The sequence below is a fragment of the Solanum pennellii genome, chromosome 10 (assembly GCF_001406875.1).
Source record: "Solanum pennellii chromosome 10, SPENNV200".
Classification (NCBI taxonomy): Eukaryota; Viridiplantae; Streptophyta; class Magnoliopsida; order Solanales; family Solanaceae; genus Solanum; species Solanum pennellii.
This window is the reverse complement of record NC_028646.1, coordinates 3,832,412-3,855,874: the sequence shown is the minus strand read 5'-3', so window position 1 is coordinate 3,855,874 and position 23,463 is coordinate 3,832,412. Positions and strand designations below refer to the sequence as shown.

The 23,463-nt window shown below is 32.0% G+C and overlaps 2 protein-coding genes across 3 annotated transcripts; one reads left to right on the top strand and one right to left on the bottom strand.

The window, feature by feature from the left end:
- The first annotated feature begins 3,713 nt into the window (after positions 1-3,713).
- Positions 3,714-5,519, top strand: LOC107032636. The gene has a single exon (XM_015234227.1). The coding sequence runs from the start codon at positions 3,714-3,716 to the stop codon at positions 5,517-5,519; it is 1,806 nt and encodes a 601-aa protein (XP_015089713.1).
- A 7,039-nt stretch (positions 5,520-12,558) lies between these two features.
- Positions 12,559-17,616, bottom strand: LOC107001931 (RING-H2 finger protein ATL20-like). Of its 2 annotated transcripts, none has more exons than XM_015199882.2 (2): positions 17,379-17,616; positions 12,559-12,995 (listed from the first exon to the last, which is right to left on the bottom strand). In XM_015199882.2, exons 1-2 carry the CDS (start codon positions 17,604-17,606, stop codon positions 12,780-12,782), a joined length of 444 nt encoding a protein of 147 aa, XP_015055368.1. In that variant the 5' UTR covers positions 17,607-17,616; the 3' UTR covers positions 12,559-12,779. The 2 variants fall into 2 exon arrangements, with proteins under 2 accessions (XP_015055368.1, XP_015055369.1); XM_015199883.2 differs by lacking the exon at positions 17,379-17,616 and adding an exon at positions 14,537-14,764.
- Between the last annotated feature and the right edge of the window lie 5,847 nt (positions 17,617-23,463).

Here is a 23,463-nt window from a genome sequence, read left to right as displayed (position 1 = left end):
TCAAGTAAAAAATCCCAACATAGATTGTCTATGCATGCACTGTGGGCTGGTAGGGCATAAAAGTCATGATTGTCAAAGAAAACAAACTGCTCATAACAAAAACTTGAAATTTTTGAGAAAACCTCATCATGAGAAACCCAATGAGCAAAAAATTCCCACAGTTAAATCTCTTCCTAAATGGGCCAGAAGAAATCTTATCCATCCATTCCCTAAGCATAAATCAAAGTGGATTTGGGTACCAAAATCTAATCCCCAAAATTAAATTGCAGGGATCAGTGAAGAGGAAGCAACAACAATGGTACTTGGATAGTGCATGTTCCAGACACATGATTGGAGATAAAAGAAGCTTCCTCTCACTCAAGAACATCAAAGGAGGAAACGTTGCCTTTGGTAATGGAAAAAGTGGTGAAATTCTGGAAATTGGAAAGGTTGGATCAATGGATACTCATGCAATTGAGAACGTTTATTATGTGAATGGCCTACAACATAATCTATTGAGCGTATCTCAAATATGCGATAAAGGAAACAATGTTCTCTTTACAGAAAAGGAATGCAGAGTAACAAACTTAGCTACTAGGAACCTGGTTCTACTAGGTAAGAGACACAAGAATGTGTACAAAGCCAAGCTTGTTAATTCCAAGGAAGATACTCTTAAATGTCTAAGTGCAGTCTCTGATTGCTCTATGCTATGGCACAAAAGAATGGGACACATTAGCATGACAACTATAAACAAGCTCATATCTAAAGACCTGGTTAGGGGACTGCCAACCAAAAGTTTCAGGGACAACCAAGTATGTGGAACCTGCATTCAAGGAAAACAGGTTAGGTCATCCTTCAAACCAAAGTTGACAGTAAGTACTACCAAGCCATTAGAACTGCTTCACATGGATTTGTGTGGACCAATGCGTGTACAAAGCAGGGTGGAAAAAGATATGTGTTTGTAATAGTTGATGATTACTCAAGATTCACTTGGACATTGTTTCTTGCAACAAAGGATGAGACATTCACTATGTTTGAAATCTTCGCAAAGCTGGTTCAGAAGAAATTCAACAAAGAAATAATCAGCATCAGATCTGATCATGGGCTGGAGTTTGAGAACTCACAATTCCTACAATTTTGTACTACAAATGGGATTGAGCATAACTTCTCAGCACCTAGAACACCACAACAAAATGGTGTTGTTGAGAGGAAAAATAGAACACTGGAAGATATTGCAAGAACAATGTTAATCTCAAGCAAACTTCCAAAATTCTATTGGGCTGAAGCAGTGAACACAGGATGCTATCTAATAAATAGATGTATGATCAGATCAGTGTTAAACAAAACACCATATGAGCTGCTAAAAGGAAGAAAACCAAATTTAGCACATCTTAGGGCCTTTGGGTGTGTATGCTTTATACACAACAATGGCAAAGACAATTTGGGAAAATTTGATGCCAAGAGTGATGAAGGAATTTTTCTGGGCTACTCGTCACAAAGCAAGGCCTACAAGGTATTGAATAAAAGAACAAACCGTGTAGAAGAAAGTGTCCATGTTGTTTTTAATGAAAATAGCAGGGAAGTTGAAGGAAATTCAGAGGATGAACAGAATGAGGGAACCTGCTCCAAGCCATCAGAACCAAGAATATGGGAAAAAGAATCTATACCCTCTGATAAAACATCTGAAATAGGGGATAAGCCTACTAATGAAACTGGTTCGTCTGCACCTCAAGAGTCAGTAAGTATTCCAACTCACAGTTGGAAACATCAAAGTTCTCACCCTTTGCAAAACATTCTTACTCCTCTTGACTCAGGCATCTCTACAAGATCCAAATTACGTAGCATGTGTGCATTCTCTGCCTATGTGTCCCTGATTGAGCCTAAAAATATAAAGGAAGCACTTCTAGACTCTGATTGGATTAGTGCCATGCAAGAAGAACTCAACCAGTTTGAAAGAAGCAGAGTATGGAACCTGGTTCCAAAACCTCAAAACAGGACGGTAATAGGAACTAGGTGGGTGTTTAGAAACAAACTCGATGAGCAAGGACAAATAGTGCGCAGCAAAGCTAGGCTAGTTGTACAGGGATACAACCAAGAAGAAGGTATAGACTATGATGAAACCTTTGCACCAGTAGCAAGAATTGAGGCAATTAGAATATTGGTCGCATATGCTGCTCACATGGAGTTCAAACTCTACCAAATGGATGTCAAAAGTGCCTTCTTAAATGGCTACCTACAAGAAGAGGTGTATGTAAAACAACCCCCAGGTTTTGAGAATATCATGTATCCTGATCATGTATATAAACTGGACAAAGCACTCTATGGGTTAAAACAAGCACCTAGAGCTTGGTATGATCGATTGTCTACTTTCCTTCTCACACATGGATATACAAGAGGAAAAATTGATAATACACTGTTTCTTCGAAAACAAGGTAAAGATCTGTTCATAGTCCAAGTATATGAAGATGACATCATATTTGGAGGAACCAATGACTCACTAGGAGTAGAATTTGCTCAACTAATGAATAGTGAGTTTGAGATGAGTATGATGGGAGAGTTGAACTTCTTTTTGGGACTCCAAATTAAGCAAACTCCAGTTGGAACATCAATTCATCAACAAAAGTACATCAAGGAATTACTGAAGAAGTATGATATGAATGAAGCTAAGTCAAATGACACACCCATTGGGACAACAACAAAGCTTGATAAAGATGAACCAGGTTCACCAGTCAATGACACTAGATATAGAGGTATGATTGGATCACTCCTATACCTCACTGCCAGTAGACCTGATATAGTGTTTAGTGTTGGTCTATGTGCAAGGTTTCAGTCCTGTCCCAAGGAATCACATCTAAAAGCTGTCAAAAGAATCTTGAGATATTTAAAAGGCACAATGAACCTGGTTCTCTGGTATCCAACTGGTGACTCTTTTGATCTAAAGGGATTTGCTGACGCAGATTATGCAGGACATATGGTTGATAGAAAAAGTACCTCTGGGATGGCACACTTTTTAGGACCATGTTTAATATCTTGGGCAACTAGAAAACAAAATTCAGTGGCTCTATCTACTGCAGAGACTAAGTATGTTGCAACTGCTTCATGTTGTGCCCAACTCTTTGGATAAAACAGCAGCTTAAAGACTTTGGTATAGAAACATGTTGTATTCCTATTCTATGTGACAACACAAGTGCTATGAACATGGCCAAAAACCCAGTTCAACACAAGCGCACCAAACACATAGATGTTAGACATCACTTTCTTCGTGATAATGTTGAAAAAGGAAACATAGTAATGAAGTTCTGCAAAACTGAGGATCAAGTTGCTGATATTTTCACCAAGGCACTAGGAAGAGAGTCATTTCAGAAAAATAGACTTGAGTTAGGGCTCATCTTTTTAGATTGAATTCTGTCCAACCAAGTTCTAAGGAGATATGTACCAGGTTCAGTCAAGTTGGTTCTACAACTGCGTTACACTTAGCTGTCAAAAATTAAAAAAAAAAAAGAAAAAAAGGGGGGGAAACAATTCCATCTTCTCTCTCCTATGTCACGTCTCTGAAAAGCAGGTGCAACCGTCAAAGCACACGTCTCCTCGATTTCAATCCCCCATAATTACTCAAACCCCTCGAATACAACATCAAAACCGTTCCCAATAAAGCACTCTCTCTAAACAAGCAACCAACTTTCTCTCATATTCATTCTTCAGAAAAACAAGAAAAATAAATCCCTTCCATCACCATGGTTAATCCACTAGTTGCTTACTCTGATGACGAAAGCTCGTCTGATAGTGCATTTTCTCAGGGGGAAGAGAACCCAGTTGTTGATGTTGTGCCTAATCTTGGGGAAGAAAGCCAACTCCCAACTAAACCATCTACACCCAAATCAGATCCATCTACATCTCCATCACCAAAAGCTCCATCTCCACCACCACCAGTTAAAGAAGCATCTCCACCTGTAGGTGCCGACTCTTCACCACCACCCATCATAGAATCTCCACCACCACCAGTTAAAGAAGCATCTCCACCTGTAGGTGCCGACTCTTCACCACCACCCATCATAGAATCTCCACCACCACCAGTCCAAGAAACCCCATTATCCCCAGTCCAAGAAACCCCATTATCACCGGTCCAAGAAACCCCTCTATCCCCAGTCCACGAAACCCCATTATCATCAAACCCAGAAACTCCCACAACCACTGTCCCAAATAACCCCCCTTCTTCCCCATCTCACAAAACCACTACACAAAATCCACCACCATCTCCACTCAATGATGATATTCTTTTGAGTACCCTTCACCCTAAAAAACCAAGGCGGCCAAGAAAGCACATTGCAGTTAAACAGGTTCGTCCACACAGGCCAGTAACAAGGAGTGCGAACGTGGTCAAACCAACTGATGATGCAACTTCTGGTGTGAAGCGTCGACGATTGGGTAAGTCTCCTGTTCATTCATCCGTTTCTCCAATGAATCTTGATTCTGAAACTGATGATGTGTCTGAGGGTAAACATTCTGCAACTCCTCAATCAAAATCAAAATCTGCAAAGAGAAATGCAGATAAATTTCTCAAAGTGGGAAGGAAAAAGTACTTCCAAACCAAATCAGTGCTTAGGGGTAGAACCTTTCACCCTGATATACTTTCAATGGATATAGTGAAGCAGGTTTGTGAACTACTAAGGTTTCAGGGGTGGGAGGAGTTATTCCTTGAACCTAGTTTGATTTATGAAAAGGAAGTGGTAGAGTTCTATACGAACTTGGTAATCTTAGAAGGAGATGTGGTGTCGTCTAGTGTAAAGGGGGTTGACATTGTGTTTGATGCAACCAAACTTGGGGAAATCTTGCATATACCATCTGTGGGGATAAATGAGTACAATTGGGGTTTTGATGAATATTCTAGCCTGCCAGCCAAATTCTCTCAAGGACGAGTCAATTCTAGGGCACAAACTGTTTTAAAGGGAATTATGAGGTCTTTGCATAAGCTTCTTTTCGAGATAGTTCATAAGGTGATACTGCCTAGAGGTCACCAACGTCACATTGCCTCCATAAGAGACATGAGACTTCTGAATGCACTTGAGTGCAAAGAACGCATTGATTGGCCCACACTGATTATCAAACATCTTGCTAGAATTGTGGATCCTAAGCTAGGTTCTCATCAGTTGGCTTTTGGAAACCTGTTGACTAGAGTGTTTGATGCATTTGAAGTACCATTGGGAGAAGGCAGGATTTTAACTCATGCAGATATTTTCACTCAAACCATCCTTGCTGATTGTGGCATTCCCATGGAGTCGGAGCAGGTTGCAACTGCATCTCCACGTACATATGGTCCTGTTGCTCAGTTACTTAGGGAACTTAAAGTAGCTGAAGAAAAGAACGCCACTCTTGAGTCAGAAAACCAGAAGTTACGTGTTGAGCTTGACACTTCAAATGCTGAAATACACAGGTTGAAGGATCAGTTGGTGCAGCAGCAACTTGCTAACAATGCAAGAGTTGACAGAGTTCTTGATATGCTGGCTTCTGCTTCAACCAGGCCTGGTCAACCTTCACATTAAAAAAACATGTTGTTTGAACCTGATTCTCTTAGTTGTTTAAACTCTGTGTTGTTACTCTTCGTTTTGTTGCCAAAACATTTTATTATGCTCAACTGGCTGAGCTTTAATTGCTGCTATGGATGTTAATTGGTTTTGATTAGCCGCTGTTGGACTCTTTTTGATTTGTCAAAAGGGGGAAGAGTATTTGCACCACAGATAGATTTGTCTTCATCAAAAAGGGGGAATATGATAGAATCGATAATTCTACTACAAGAATATAAAAGTCGATGTTTTGATGATAGACAAGAAGTGCAAATAATCGATAGAAAATTGACGCAGCAAAGAAGCCAAAAACGAGTAAAATGGGTCAGCCATGTAGTAAAGGAAATAGAGTTATTTGTCAAAGCCAAAAATAATATATTAAAGGTATAAGTTGATACAAATAAGGAAACCTTAAATATATTATTAAGGAAGGAAGTTGTATATAATAAGGATTGTACTTTAAAGTAATCCTTGTTTAACAACAATTTCCTTTCCTTATCTAATAAGGATTCAAGGCAAAACGAACTCTATAAGAAGAGAACGGTGCAGATGAAGAATCCCACGACTTCACATAGAGAGAAAAGTGAGAATTATTCATCAAACTGAAGTCTTCAAGATAGATAGGTTTGCTACGTTTAAAACGTTCTTGAGTGAGAAGGTTTTTAACGTGTAGAACTATCTTCTTGTCTTGTTCTTAATTGTATTTACAGCGTATTGTACAAAGGGTGGGTTTGGCTCTTTGTAGGGTTGAGTTTCTGTGAGGATTGTAACAAAAGGTGGGTTTGGCCTTTTGGAGAGCTCGATTGGAGTCAATCGAGAGAGGTGGTAGAGTTAAGACTTTTTTATTATTGAGTTGTAATCACAAAATCTTATAGTTGAATTAATAAAACGAGGTTTTTCCTTCCTTGAGTAAGGAAGGTTTTTAACTTAATACGTGTTTGTGTCTTTACTTAAAAGCAACTTACAAGAACCTGGTTCTTGTTCTGGGGTAAGGATTCTTCAATTGGTATCTTCTTTTTGTATTCCTAAGATACTTATAACAAAACTATGAAGAACTTGATAATATACAACAAAGTTTAAGAACACTTTCACAACTAGAAAATTAAAAGTAGTAGAGAAACTAGATCAAAAATAGATTAGAAAAAATATACGAAATATTTTTCTTAAAGAAGAATTTTTGTCAATTTGTGTTGAAAGAATCTTACTGATTCCAACAAACTTTGCAGAAACATGAAGTTACCAAAGTTTTAATGAACCAATGAAGAACAGAATAATAGAAATTAATTCACAAATCTAAAATCTGTAAGACATACCAGAATCTGGAAATATAGAAAGAAGATCAAGCTCACTGAATGCACAGTGTCCGCTTAAGGAAATTATTCGCCTCTAGTATCCGAGGTTTGATTTGGAATATGTCCTCCCAAGATAGAATGACCTCAATCACCAGTGTATTGATATCCCAAAATGCTGGTGTCAGCGAGCCACTTAACGGAAGTAAAATACACGTAGAATACTAGATTTAGTGGTAGAAGAAGAAGTCCAGAAAAATATCTTTTTAAAAGTGAGGAAATCCTTCAATTTATAGAAAAGAAAGGGTAGTGTGAAAAAGTTCTTATTGTGCCTTACCGAAAAGGTCACAAACCTTTGGAAAAGTCACAATCTTTTGGAAAGGTCGTCATGTTTCATAAAAGTCACAACTTTTCATAAAAGTCGCAAGCTTTCATAAAAGTCGTAACTCTTCATTTTTCATTCACACCTTTTAAAACCCAACAATCCCCCGAATGAATGGGGAATGACTCCAAGACAAAGAAATGGACAAGTATGTGTACTTTACAAGCAAGAATTAATTGCATCTAGATAAGTAGGTTTTTCTTGGACTTTCCATAGTGAAATATGTCGGATATACTCGGTCGATTGGTACATGCGATTCTTTGAATCGTCGAACTTTGATGTATACCTAGACAACCATATGTCACACAATTAACCTTTTACCGTTTATGGTTCTTACGGTTGTGTTAGTTTCAGCCATAAACACCTCCTGGTTTAATGAGTGTATAGAGATGAACTTTTAACTATCATCTTCTTTAAATTGGATTACACTTCACACTTATATAGGTGATTTCTAATCGTGTTATCGTGTAGATACACTATTTGGTCAACTCTACCAAACTTAGCAAATTAAAATCATTAAGTTTTATTAACTCGTTAACAAATCTTAATGTTGTATCCTTGTTCCGGAGCATTGTCTTCATCATGAGAATGGATTGCGTTCGTTGACAATGTCGAACCGTCATTCACAATTTTATTTTCTCCTTGAATCTAGCTCTTGGGATCTCCAGTCTACTAGATAGAGTTACCGCCATGATGACTTGTCCTAAGCCGTAAATTCATTCCCTTAGATGATCTTTAAACATTCTCTCTAGTTAGGCCTTTTTGTAAGTGGATTTGATACATTATCCTTTGACTTTACATAGTCAATTTTGATAATTCCACTAGAGAGTAATTTTTTAACGATATCATGTCTATGTCCTATATGACGAGACATTCCGTTATACATCATGCTCCATGACCTACCTATTGCATCTTGACTATCAAAGTGTATTCATACTAATGTCAATGGTTTGAGCCAAAAAAGAATACTTATCAAGGAATTCCAGAGTCCTTCAACTTATTCACTGACCTTATCTTGAGCACCTGGCTCAAAGATCATTGTACAACTAGCGATACATGTCTCTTTTGAAATATTTCCAAGAGACTGCTCCTCTACCAAGAGTAAATATATATTGACTCGTGGATTTTACTTCATCTGTCCGTTGATCAAATTTGCATCATTATATCCTTTCAATATTACTGTATATTGTTATAATGCAAGTCATAATTTTAAGTATTTTTTAAATACTCCAAAATACTATTTATTGTCATTTAATGAATTTGATTGAGATCACTTGTAAACCGACTCAGTTTATTAATAGTAAATGTTATATTTGGTCGCGCACACTTCATGATATGCATCATACTTTTCAATACTCTAGCACACTCCAATTATGAGTCACTTTCGCTTTCACTCTTTTGAAATGCAAAGCTCACATTTATTGGAGACTTGATAATATAAACATCCAACTATTTGAACTAGTTAAGTGCCTTTTTAATGGAATGAGACTGTGAAAATGATAAACATTATGGAGTTCTAAGAATTCTTATACCTAAGATCGCATCACCAACTCCAAGATTTTCATTCCAACCTTGCTTTCTAGCATACATATAGTAGCATTTATGTATTAGTGTCTCTATTGATGATCAACATATCACCAATATACAAACAAACAATGACTTTGTGATTTTAATGTGCACACATTTATCACTTCAATCATTCTTATATTCATTTATCAATCATGGTTTGGTCAAATTCTTTAAGTCATTGTTTGAGTGCTTGTTTTAGTTAATAGTGTGACTTAATATGTTCACACACTTTATTTTATTTACTAGGAACCATAAAACTCTCGGGTTGCTCCATATAAATTTCTTTCTCCAGTTCTCCATTTAAGAGAAATATTTTCACATTCATTTGATAAATTTGGAGGTCATATATCACAACTAATAATATTAGCATCCGAATTGATGTAATTCTAGTTACTGACAAGTATATATATCAACAAGATCAAAACCTTATTTTTGTCTTAAGCCTTTAACACTAAGTTTTGTTCTATATTTGTCAACAGTTCCATTAACTTTCATTTTCCTTTTGAGGATTCATTTTGAGCCGACATATTTATTTCGTGGAGGAAGATCAACCAACTTCCAACAGGATTGCTCAAGATTGAATCAGTCTCACTATTGACACCATCTTTCAAAAAGGATAAGTCTACATAAGACACAAGAAATATTACAAAATCATATTCGAAGGAAGTATATGTCTATTGACATTTACTACGTCTATGAATCTCTTTATTAGATACATTCTCCTTTTGTTCTTTCCAAGGTCGTTTAGACCTTTCACTCGACTAATCAAGTCTAATTTTACAGTCCACATTCTTAGGTCCTATTTAAATCCTTTTAGGAATAGGAACTTGGACTTTGGCTAGACACCCCCACACTTTGAAATATTTAAAGTTGGATTCTTCCTTTCTATTTCTCATATGGAATAGATTGTGAATTGAACAAACAAAAGTGCTTTCATTCTGAAAACTATGAAGAACTTGATAATACACAACAAAGTTTAAGAACATTTTCACAACTAGAAAATTTAAAATAGTAGAGAAACTAGATCAGAAATAGATTAGAAAAAATATATGAAATATTTTTTTTAAAGAAGACTTTTTGTCAATCTGTATTTAAAGAATCTTATTGATTCCAACAAACTGTAGAAACACGAAGTTATCAAAGTTGTAATGAACCAGTTAAAAACAGAAGAATAGAAATTAATTTACAAATTTAAAATCTGCAACACATATCAGAATCTAGAAAAATAGAAAAAAGATCAAGCTCACTGAATGCAGAATGTCCGCTTATTATTCGCCTCTAGTATCCGAGGTTTGATTTGGAATATGTCCTCTCAGGATAGAATGATCTCAATCACCAGTGTATTGATACCCAAAACGTTGGTGTCAGCGAGCCACTCAACGGCAGTAAAGTTCACGTAGAATACTAGATTTAGTAGTAGTAGAATAAGTCCAGAAAAATCTCTTTTTAAAAATGAGAGGAAATCCTCAATTTATAGAAAACAAAGGTAGTGCAAAAATGTTCTTATTGTTCCTTACCGGAAAGGTCACAAACCTTTGAAAAATTCACAATCTTTCGGAAAGGTCGTCACCTTTCATAAAAGTCACAACTTTCCATAAAAGTCTAACTTTTCAAAAAAGTCACAGCTTTTCATAAAAGTTGCAACTTTTCATAAAAGTCGCAACTTTTCATAAAAATCGTAACTCTTCATTTTCGATTCACACCTTTTAAAACTCAATAATTTGTATATATGCATGACAAGCGAGATTGGAAGAGGGAGGAGAGAGGTGAGAGAGATCAGGAGAGAGACGAGCTAGAGAGGGCAGAAAGTGGGAGAGAGGTGAATTGTATATGCATATAAGTAAGATAATTGTATATTATTCATATGTATTTGTATATATGACAAACGAGATTGGGAAAGGGAAGCGAGTGGCGAGTGAAATTGAAAAAGGGAGGAGAGAGGCAAGTAAGAGAGGCAACAGAGAGTGCGAGAGAAGTGAATTGTATCTGTATATCTGTTAAATAATTGTATATTATACATATGTATTTGTATATTCTGACAAATTATACATATATAAATGTGACTAGTCATACAAACTCGAAATCAATCCATGTAATTAATGTATAATGTTAGTTGCGAGTGATAATTATAACAAACTACAATTATAATAAATAATTAAGTAGTATAAATTTACATTAACCGCATAATTTTCCCAAAAAATGTTTCTTTTTGGTTGACAGGTATGTTTTTGTCATCTAATAAGTGGATTTTAAATTATTTTTTTAAGTGGGACCAAATATCCAATGATTTTTTATAATGTTATGTATAACCTCTTAGGCGTATCTGGTTAAATTGCCTAAAATGGAAAAATTTGAAAAGTGATATTTTGTTTTCTTGTACATTCATTATAACAAAAACAATTTTTAGCGGCATTAAATATTGATATTAGTAAAGAGTGTTAATTTTTTTATCGACAGTAGTTAAATTCCATTAAAATCAATATCACTAAAGACTTTAGAAACATATACAAAAAAGTGTTAATTACCGCTATAAATAATGCTATTTTTGTTGTAGTGACTATGAGAAAGTGAGTGAATTTAATCATAATAATATTCTGGACTTTATCTAGGACTAAGTAGTAAGTACTAAGGAATTAGGGGAAAATGAATAAGAATAGTAATTTTTTTTAGTGGAGTACTCAAATAATGCTCAAGTGAATATTAATTCAATCATAATCATAGACAAACACCATTATAGAACAATTTTTCCTAGTGGAGTTCTCAAATCACGCTTAAGTGAATATTAATTTATAGATGTATTGCAATCAATATATCTTAACAAACTCAAGTCTTGCAATGATCTAAAACATGACTAACTATACTTTCTTAATTATTTCAATCACCAATTCCCTCCCAAACATTTTAGTTATTGTGTTTACTAAAATAACTGATTTAAAATCATTGTTAAAATCATATTAATTAATTATATTTTAATTTGGCCTTAAAATCATTATTATTTTTAGAAATTTACCGTGTGAAAAATGATCAATTAATATGATGAAAACGAAAGTAGTATCAAATTGAGATAAGATAAATAAGGATATTAATCAATTACTTTTTTATTTAATGTTTTCTTAAAAAATATGTAAAAAAATATGACAAGTAAAATGAATCGGAAGGAGTAATATGCTTAGTAAATTCGCAGACCCTTTTTAAAAAACCATTTCACTACTTTAAAAAATCATTATTTCCATTGAAATTTCATTTATACAGATAGTTTGATTGACTTGGAGAGGAAAAAAAATTAATATTTTACACGAAAAAATTAGGAAACTTTTCTTTATTTAAGTGAGAATCTATTTTTCATCATACATTTTCTCAATGAGTTGATTCAATGAGAAAATCACATTTTATAAAATATTTTTTTCATTGTTATACGATGGGGAAAATCTTGATTTTTACTACTTTTTTCACTTAAAAAAGAATGATCAACTTTCTTTTTTTTATCTGTTTCAAAAGAACATCTCTTTTTTTTTTATCACTCTTTAGTTTCAGCTTTTCAGCTGACATGTTTAAGACAACAAAGTTAAAAAAATATTTTAATACATTTGACATAACTTTAATCTAAGACCACTAAATTAAAAATGCTTTTTTTGTTTTCTTTCATTCCATGTCAAATCAAAATAGATAATTCTTCGTAAAAAGTAAATAAATTTTTAAAAGCTCTCATTTTTTTTTATTTTTTTTATAAATCCTTTAATTAATCGAACCCACTATCTTTGAATGAGAGTATTACCCCTTGACCAACCCTTTGTCTACCAACTCATAGACCTAATCATATTGAAAAGCAAATTCATGTACATCGACTCAAATTTAGTTGACAAGAGGGGGCAACTAACAATTAATAATATTTTTCATTTTCAAAGCGTTAACTGAGACCTCTGGTTAAGAATTTAGAAGCAATCTAACCATGAAACCACATTCTTCGATAATATCAATTATTGCATCGACTACAATTGGTCAAGCTTTTTCGTTTTCGCGATGATCAGGCGGAGAATTCCGGCAAACGGGGCAGGTAGACTTCATCTTCAACCATCCATCAATACACTGGACATGGAAGCAGTGTTGGCACACAGGTATGATCCTGATTGAGTCTCCAGGAATGTACTCAACTAGGCATATTGGGCAAGTTAGTGAGTTAAGACCGGGAAGTCGTAGACTTTCACCAAGGACTACCTACAAAGGCAAATTCAAAATTTAGAGTCAGCGAATTCAAATTAAGTATGATTGTATGTTTATTCTTTAATTTTATTTATTATTCCTTATGTATATACTATTAGAAAAATATGACGGAATCTCAAGAAAGAAAATCCAACTTAGAATAGCTAGATTGGAGTCATCAACAACAACATCATATCGAGTGAAAATTTATGGGCTCTGGAGAGGATAGAGTGTGCAGAGATCTTACCACTATGTTGTTGAGGTAGATACACTATTTTGTGAGATGCTCAATTCAAGTATAACAAATTCAAGTATTAAAAAATAAGATAATATAACAACTAATAAGGAAAGCAGTGCAAAACTTATGAGAAAGGAACAAGTACAACAAAAAATTAATGCAGAAACCAAAACAAAATAAACAAATGATGATAAATATCAAAAGCAAGAACTATAAGAATATAACTAATAACCCTAGAAAGACATGTCTAACACTTGCTACTTACTAACCCTATATACTAATACATGACCTTCTCCTACTAAGGTCAAGTCCTCATTAATCTGAAGTTATGTCATGTCCTGTCTAATAATTATCTTTTCCAATGTCTCTTCTGCCTGCCTTTACCTCTCTCAGTGTCTAATATATCCAACCTCTCCCACCTCCTTATTGGGTTTCTGCACATCTCTTCACATGTCCAATTTCGAAATCATCCCAATCAATCTCACTTTCTTCGTTGTCTACCACAAATATTACTCTTACCTCATCCAGGATAATCTCATTCTCAATCTTATCTCTCCTACCACCTAATTCCTATGTCATATACATTTCAAAAAAATAAAAATAAAGAACAACAACAACATCATATCAGTGAAAATTTACGGGTTCTGGAGAGGGTTCTGGAGAGGATAGAGTGTGCAGAGGCCTTACCACTATGTTGTGGAGGTTGATATGCTATTTTTGTGAGATGCTCAACTCAAGTGTAGCAAATGCAAGTGTTAAAAAAAAAGAAAATATAACAACTAATAAGAGAAGCACTGCGAAAGTTATAAAAAAGGAATAAGTACAACAAAAAGTTAATGCAGTAACCAAAATATAATAAACAAACGATAATAAATATCAAAAGCAAGAACTACAAGAATACAACTAATAACCCTCGAAAAACATGGTAACACTTACTACTTACTAACCCTCTATACTAATACATGACCTCCTCCTACGAAGGTCAAGTCCTCGTTAATCTGAAGATTCGTTATATTTTGTCTAATCACCTTTTCCCAATATCTCTTTGGCCTACCTATACCTCTCCTTGTGTCTAATATATTCAACCTCCCCCACCTCCTTATTGGGTTTCTGCACATCTCTTCACATGTGCAATTTCGAAACCATCCCAATCAATCTCACTTTCTTCATTTTGTCTACCACAAATATTACTCTAACCTCATCGAGGATAACGTCATTCTCAATCTTATCGCTCCTACCACCTAATTCCTATGTCATATACATTTCAAAAAAAAAAAAAAAACTTACAGAACTCGTTCTAAATCTTCCTTCTGATTACCTTTTTGTACGATTGAATCGTGCAATCATCAAGGCCCGAATTTTGTAGAGTTACTACCATAGAGGGTTCTCGAGGCAACGTTGTCGTTGCCTCGAGAACCTCGAGCTGATGCCGGCGAATGGCATCGAGATGCAATCGATGAGCAATACATATCAAACAAAGGAGGGATGATACAAGTAGAGAAATTGTAACCATTACGAGAAACATAGTTGTTTCACGAGAAGACATGTTTGTGAAAAGAAAACTCGAAAATGTATTTGTGAGATTCTAAAGAGAACATATATACCAATCAAAAACAATTAATAACAAGATTTTCTAAATTATTCCCTACTCACTCTCAAATTAATATTTGTCAAAAGTCAGTTTGACTTTTTTTAAAAAATTAAATTAAATCAAAGTATACTATAAGTTTAATTTTTCTCATGTTTATTTAATGGAATATGTGCTTTAAAATTTGAGTCAAAAAGTTACATAATTTAATTTTTAAAAGAGAAATATAACAATTAATTTTTAAAAGAGAAATATGACAATTAATATGAGTCAAAGGAGTACTAAATTTGTGTGAAGGTATGCTATTAAATATCATCATATATAATATCTACTAATTAAGTTAACATTATGTTTAAATATTTTTTACTTTGTACTGAAGATTCTTTATACATAATATCAACATAGTTTCTAATAAAGGAAAATTCTTCTTTGCAATTGCTTACACTTTTAGATAAAGTGACCATACAATTGAAGTTTAGCTTCTTTTTCCCCCTCAATTTTCTGCCTAAAATTTTAAATCTTCTAACTATTTATTTAACATGTATAAGAGGAAACTAATTTAAGTAATGAAGTTGAGTTTTTTTCCATAATTGATTAAGAATTTTGTGAATTCAAATATTATGAAGAAATTGAGGGGCCAATATCCCTTCAGGTTCATGAAAGTTAATTAAGTCCCATCGTCCCTATTTAGTTGTCCACTTTAGAAATGACAAGACATATAAAGATAACAATAATTAGCATAGTAAAGTTATAATTTTACCTTTATTAATTATGGTTTCAAAAATAATAAATTAAAACTTGAAAATTTTCAAAATGTTTAAATGAGGGTATAATAAGAATTATTTTGTCCTTTCTAAATTTTTCAAAATGAACAAATAAATAGGAACAAATAAAAAAAAAATAAACAAGTAAATAGGAACATACAAACGTTACATGATAATGCAGTCATCAAAGAAAGGTACTAAAACTAATGAGTCTCACATATAACTTATAATGTATTAGTTTCCCCACCTACTTTACCGGCTGCAGTTTATGTGACACTTTTCAACATAAATTTTGATTCAATATAGATATCAAACATCAGATAAAAAAACTCTAGGCAAAGTTGCCCACTCCTCCAGGTTTTGCTACAAATTCTTTCATCACAAAATATAAATCCTGAAAAATCAGGATGTAAACTACATTTTCCAAAAAATAATTCAAGAATTTACTTATCATAATTATATCAAACTTATCTTAGATTAGAGGTGTATATGATCAGGTTGATTCAGGTTTTTCAAATATCAAATCATTCCATTCGTTTAAAAATTTTAAATTTATAAATCAAACCAAACTAATAAAATTCGGATTTTTTTGGGGTTTTCAACCTCGGGTTGGTTCGGATTTTTCAAATACCAAAACAAACCATTGTGTTGAATTTTTAAATTTATAAATCAAACCAAACTAATAAACTTCAAATTTTTCTAGTTTTTTGGATTTTTCGGTAAAGTTTGCGTACAAACATATATTTAACTTGTACTCCAAATATTTCTTTGGTCCAACCAAAATATATACAATTGTCTAAGGTGTTTCTTGAAAAAATAACACAAAATATGAGATGAGTATTCATGACATTCAATAAAAAATAATAATGAAATCATCATATAAAATAAATATTGTAAGGTCATAGTGAAAATAATCATAATTTAAAAGTATTACATCATGCTAAAATAAGTTTAATAAGTCTTAGTTACATTACTAAACATTTAAGGAAAATTAAAATTAGATTATGTATTTTGATTGTCTAAACCAATGAAAAACTAAAGAACAAATATTCAGTATTATTGTCATTTTTAGTGTTTAATTGATTTCATTTTTTGCATTAGGAGTCATCAACAACAACATCATATCGAGTGAAAATTTATGGGCTCTTGAGAGGGTAGAGTGTGCAAAGGCCACACCACTATGTTGTGGAGAGATATGCTATTTTTGTGAGATGCTCAACTCAAGTGTAGCAAATCCAAGCATAAAAACAAGAAAATCTAACAACTAATAAGAGAAGCACTGCAAAAGTTATAAAAAAGGAATAAGTACAACCAAAAATTAATGTAGTAACCAAAACACAACAAACAAATGATAATAAATAACAAAAGCAAGAACTACAAGAATGCAACTAATAACCCTCGAAAAACATGGTAACACTTACTACTTACTAACCCTCTATACTAATACATGACCTCCTACTAAAGTCAACTCCTCGTTGATCTGAAGCTTCGTTATGTCTTGTCTAATCACTTTTTTCCAATGTCTCTTTTGCCTACCTATACCTCTCCTTGTGTCTAATATATCCAACCTCCCCCACCTCCTTATTGGGTTTCTGCACATCTCTTCACATGTCCAATTTCGAAACCATACCAATCAATCTCACTTTCTTCATTTTGTCTACCACAAATATTACTCTAACCTCATCCAGGATAACCTCATTCTCAATCTTATCGCTCCTACCACCTAATTCCTATGTCTTTTTTAAAAAATAAAAAAAATTTAAATTAAACTTACAGAATTCGTTTTAAATCTTCCTTCTGCTGATTACCTTTTTGTACGATTGAATCATGCAATCATCAAGGCCCGAAGTAGGTAGATTTACTACCACAGAGGATTCTCGAGGCAACGTTGATGTTGCCTCGAGAACCTGGAGCTGACGCCGGCGGATGGCATCAAGATGCAATCGACAAACTATACATATTAAACAAAGGAGGGATGGTACAAGTAGAGAAATTGTAACCATTAGGACTAACATAGTTGTTTCACGAGAAGACATGTTTGTGAAAAGAAAATTAGAAAATTGTATTTGTGAGATGACAACGATTCTAGGGAGAGCATATATACCAGCCAATTAATAACAAGATTTCCTAAAATATTACTCTCTCGGTCTCAAATTACTTATCATATTTTTATTTGTCAAAAATCAGTTTAATTTATTTTTAGAATTAAATTAAATCAGATTAACTCATGTTATACTATGGGTGTGTTTGGTATGAAGGAAAATGTTTTCCATGGAAAATGTTTTCCTAGAAAATGTTTTCCTGGAAAACAGGTAGATTTTGGACTTATTTTCTCATGTTTGGTTGGTGAGTAGAAAATATTTTTTGGAAATGACTTTTAGTGTTTGATTTATGAATAAAAAATATTTTTGAGGAACATCTTTTATTTTTACTAGAGTAGAAAATAATTTATGAAATTGAAAATATTTTTATTTTTTTAAAAATTGATGTTTTTTCCAAAAAAAAAAATGTAATTTGAAATTGGAGGAGAGCTTTGGAAAACGTTTTCCTTAATTTTTGAAGGGAAGTCATTTTCCTTAATTTTGAGGAAAATAAGTTGATTTGAAAAACATTTTCCAAAACTTTTGCCCCAACCAAACATGAGAAAATTGGAAAACATTTTCCTTCATACCAAACACACTCTATAAGTTCTAACTTTTCTTATGTCACTTTAATAGACACTTTAAAATTTTAGTCAAAATTTATGTAATTTGATTTTCAAAGGAGAAACATGACAATTAATAAAAAATTAAATTAAATAACTCATGTTATACTATAAGTTGTAACTTTTCTTATGTTACTTTAATGGAAATTATACTTTAAAATTTTAGTCAAAATTTTTATATAATTTAATTTTTAAAAGAGAAAAATGACAATTAATATGAGCGAGAGGAGTACTAAATATAACTATGCACTTGGTCAATTTGTGTTATTGTCATCTGCTACTAGCTAAGTTGACATTATAATTTACTTTATTCATTATTATTGTCTGAAGGCATGCTATTAAATATCATCATATATAATATCTACTAATAAGTTGACATTATGTTAAAATATTATTTCCTTTGTTCTGAAGATTCTTTAGTACATAATATTCTGCATAGTTTCTAATAAAGGAAAATTCTTCTTTGCTAATTGCTTACGCTTTTAGAGTTTTTGGTCAAAAACATTCTTTAACTATATTCTAAATTTAAACTACATCCTTAAAGTATCATTTCTAGCAGAAAACATCCTTTAACTATACCTCAAACTCAAACTACATCCTTAAAGTATAATTTTTAGCAGAAAACATCCTTAAGTATTTGTAAGTGAACAAAGTTTTATCCTTTTATTAGATATTGTCAAAAAGCTAATGGATCTTACGAAAACATGAACAGTTAACGTGACTATCAACAAAAGTTATTCTGCATAATTTTATTACTTGCTACAAGAAGTTCTTGGAAAATATAAAAAAAATCTTAGACATTGTTGCTTATGGAAATTAAAAATGATTGGAAGGTGTGAGCGCACATAATTTGCTTTTTTCGTATCGGAAAGAAGTTGGACTTTAATTATTTTTATCTTTTTCTTAACCAATTAAATCAATAGATTTTTAGGTCAATCTAATATTGAAGTGACCAAAATATTGATTATGTCTCGTATTTGAGTTTCATTCTACATTATTAGAAGCGGAAGTCTCCAACAAATATCACTTCTAGCATTTTCAATTGAGAAGAAACATAATCAAACTAATAATATTTTTAATTAAACTTACATGAAAAATGAATGAAAAAATGGTCAAATTAAAAGTTTTGCATCTTAACTCAATTACAAAAAAGTTCACGATAATATTCTTGGCATATCTAAGAATAATAATTAGGAAGGAACTTTTTGTAGGATACATGGGGTAGTTTTACGAGAAATTCAAGTAGAAGGATGAAAATTGTTCAGTTTAAAATACATGAAGGATATTTTATGGTAAGAATGATACTATAAGGATGTAGTTTAAGTTTGGGGTATAGTTAAAGGATGTTTTCTGCTAGAAACAATACTTTCAGGATGTAGTTTAAGTTTGAGGTATAGTTAAAAGATGTTTTTAATCAAAAACTCTACGCTTTTAGATAAAGTGACCATACAATTGAAGTTTAGCTTCTTCTTTTTTCACCTCAACTTTCTGCCTAAATTTGTATATCTTCTAACTATTTATATTTAACATGTATAAGAGGAAACTAATTAAATTAATGAAGTTGAGTTTTTTTTTTCTTTCCATAATTGATTAAGAATTTTGTGAAAACTTTTTGAAAATATTGAGGGGCCAATGTCCCTTCAGGTTCATGAAAGATAATTAATTAGTTCCTTGAAGTATTTTATTTTAGTACTCAAATGCAAACTTAACAAGATAATGCAGTCATCAAGGAAAGTTAAAACTAATGAGTCTCACATTTAAAAATTATTTAAATGTGGATGACCATAAATTTTAAGTTTAATTTCCATCATTATAACTTATAATGGTTAGGAAGAAGTTATATGTGGGACTTCTCGGCATAAATTTTGATTCAATGTAGATATCAAGCACCGGATAAAAAAAATTCTAGACAAAAGTTGCCCGCTCCGCCAGGCTTTGCTACAAATTCTTTCATCACAAAATATAAAGTTTTCCCCATATTTATGTCTTCATTGCTCTTGCATCATCATGAAAAATCAGAATGTAAACTACATTTTCCAAAAAATAATTCACTTATCATAATTATATCAAGCTTATCTTAGTTATCATCCAACATTATATATAAATACCGTTAATGACTTTAGCGATTCTGAACACAATAAAATTACTCAATTGTCGTTTATATTGTTTTTGCAAAAAAAAAAATTTATCGCCACAATACCACTAATTAACTATTTTTTTGGTGTAGTGATCATACGATGCTATGAATATTAGTGCTACATCAATTCACAATTTGATATACGGTATGATGATATCTACAACTAAGGTTCTCTTAAGGAGCGTATAAAAAAAAAACACGATAGATAATTTTGAGATAAATAAAATAGGATAAACTACATTATATGGGTGTTTGAGTATACTCTTGTTTGTGTCTTTAAGATAAATAGTATAGAATATACAATTATGTATCAAAGAAATATGATCATGCATAAATAGTATATTAGCTACTAGTGATTGAGGGATGTAATAAAGTAAAGATTAAACACAATTTGTTTTTATTTAATTTCCTGTTTAGGGTATTATATGAAACAGAAGGAAATACTATATAATTAAGAGGCTTAATATAAGGAAAGTTAAATATATTATAAATAAAAAATATTTATCATTTATCGTAATGATATTTTTTTTATTTAATCACTTTTAATATATTTATAATATATTTTTAATTTATATTACAAAGAACAATTTATTATTCATATATAATACAAGTTTTATTGATAGATAATAATATATATCACACATTTTAATACACTTATAATACAATGTGTCAACTTTTTACCGAACAATTTAACATAATACTGTTTTAAATGATAATAAACAAAAAATTTCACTAAAATCCGTATTTATTTATTAATAGACACTCATCTAGTACTTGTCATAATTTGTTTGTGGTAGGAACAAAATTACATTAATTATTGTACTAAAAAGTATACGTAATTAACGAGTTCGGAGCCTAAAGAGTATAAAATATTAAGAAAAATTTCAAAACGGTATATAAAATTTAATACTAACCAAAACGGTAAAATCGCTGCACCAACAGCGACTTACCCCACCGGAAAAAGCAAAATCGCTGCCTCTGCAGCGATTTTGCAAAATCTGATTTTTTTTTTAAAAAAAAATGAAATCGCTGCCTAAGCAGCGATTTATAGAAAAAAATTTTTTTTTACAAAATCATTTCCTAGGCAGCGATTTTTTTTAAAAAAACTTTTTTTCTAAGAAAAATAAGGAAATCGCTGCCCCAGCAGCGATTTCAAAAAAAAAATTAAAAAGAAATCGCTGCTGGGAGCAGCGATTTCATAAAAAAAAAATTTTTTTTTTAAAAAAATTAAGGAAATCGCTGCAGGGCCAGCGATTTCAAAAAAAAAATTAAAAAAATATTAAATCGCTGCTGGGGCAGCGATTTAAAAAAAAATTATTTTTGACCGCAGCAATTTCCTTATTTTTTTTAAAATTGTTTTTTTATGAAATCGCTGCCCCAGCAGCGATTTCTTTATTTTTTAATTTTTTTTTTTGAAATCGCTGCTGGGGCAGCGATTTCCTTATTTTTAATTTTTTTTTATAAATCGCTGCTTAGGCAGCGATTTCATTTTTTTTTTAAAAAAAAAATAGATTTTGCAAAATCGCTGCAGAGGTAGCGATTTTGCTTTTTCCGGTGGGGTAAGTCGTTGTTGGTGCAGCGATTTTACCGTTTTAGTTAATATAAAATTTTATATACCGTTTTAAAATTTTTGTTAATATTTTGTACCCTTTAGGCTCCGGATTCTTTAAGTAATGGCTGAAGAGACCTGGAAAATCTATAATCCATGTGAAAGAGAATCGTACAGATTTTTTTCATTATTTTTATTAATATATATGGTGATAATTTTTTTTTATAAAAATAATCTATAATTCCTATCATTGTCCATATTTTATATCGCACATTTTCATGTTATATGAAAAAGAAAGTTTTTCTTTAATAGCATAAATTTCATTTTGAATAATTTTATATTGATTTTTTTTTGAAGATCAAATAAATCATCAAAAATTTATTTTTCCACAAATTTTCCAACGTGTTTGCGTGCATACAATTTTTTTAAAAAAATAAATATTTTTCTTTCATTTTGTAATGAAATTCTAAAGGGTACAATTAATGTTGTACACTTCAATATGGAACGAAGAACAACCATATATATAAGATCTTATCTTATATTATATTATATAAAATCTTATCATATATTATATAAAATCTAATCTTATATTACAATTTTATATAATATATAACAAAAAAGATGTAGGAGACTTATAATAAGACGCAATAAGATCTAGATCTAGCCACCACAATACTTTCACATAGACAAAAAAAAAAAAGCTCACTAGGAGACTAGAGATCATCAACAATTTCAAGCTCATTTTGTGTAAGTACTTTTATGAACATGTCAATCCTTCCTTTCTTTAATGTTAATGTGATGTTTTTAGTCAAATATATAGTTATTTTCTTGCTTAGAGGGTTCGTTTGAACATGCGATATAAAATTATGAGTTGATATCTAATTGAATTTTTTGAAGATGCAGTTTGAATCTTTTAATTTGTATTTTTTCTCTCGAGAATTTCAAATATTGTGAAAACTATACAATTTTTTTTTCAATACTTATAATTTTATCCAAGTAAAAGACTTTTGTTCATTGACAAGGTATCTGAATATTTTATCACCCTTTTACGTGGTACGGATAATATCTTCATGCTGAGTGTTGACACCCAATTTTGGCCTAACATTTTAAAAATTCGTGATTTTGAAGCTTTATTTATTTAATAGCAAATTTTGGTCCGATGATTTTGAAATTCATACATTTTGAGTCAAATAAAAAAAAAAAAAAAAATCTGTCTTTCCCACATTGTCTCTCAAACAATTTTCAAATTTTGCAATAGTCCCACATCGGTATTTCATCCTTTTTGAGGATTTTTGGGTTTCTATATAAGCCCACTTCATTCACTATTTTTAGAGAGGATTTGGAGGGGAAAACAAAAGAATACTCATAAAATTTTGAGAATTCTTGGTTCCCATAGTTCAAAAATTTTAAAGTGTTTTTGTGGTTTTTCGAGTTGAGGAGGTGGAGTCGTCTTCTTCAAACTCGTAGTTCCGGTTCGCCGCCCAGAACCAGGTAAATTTTTTT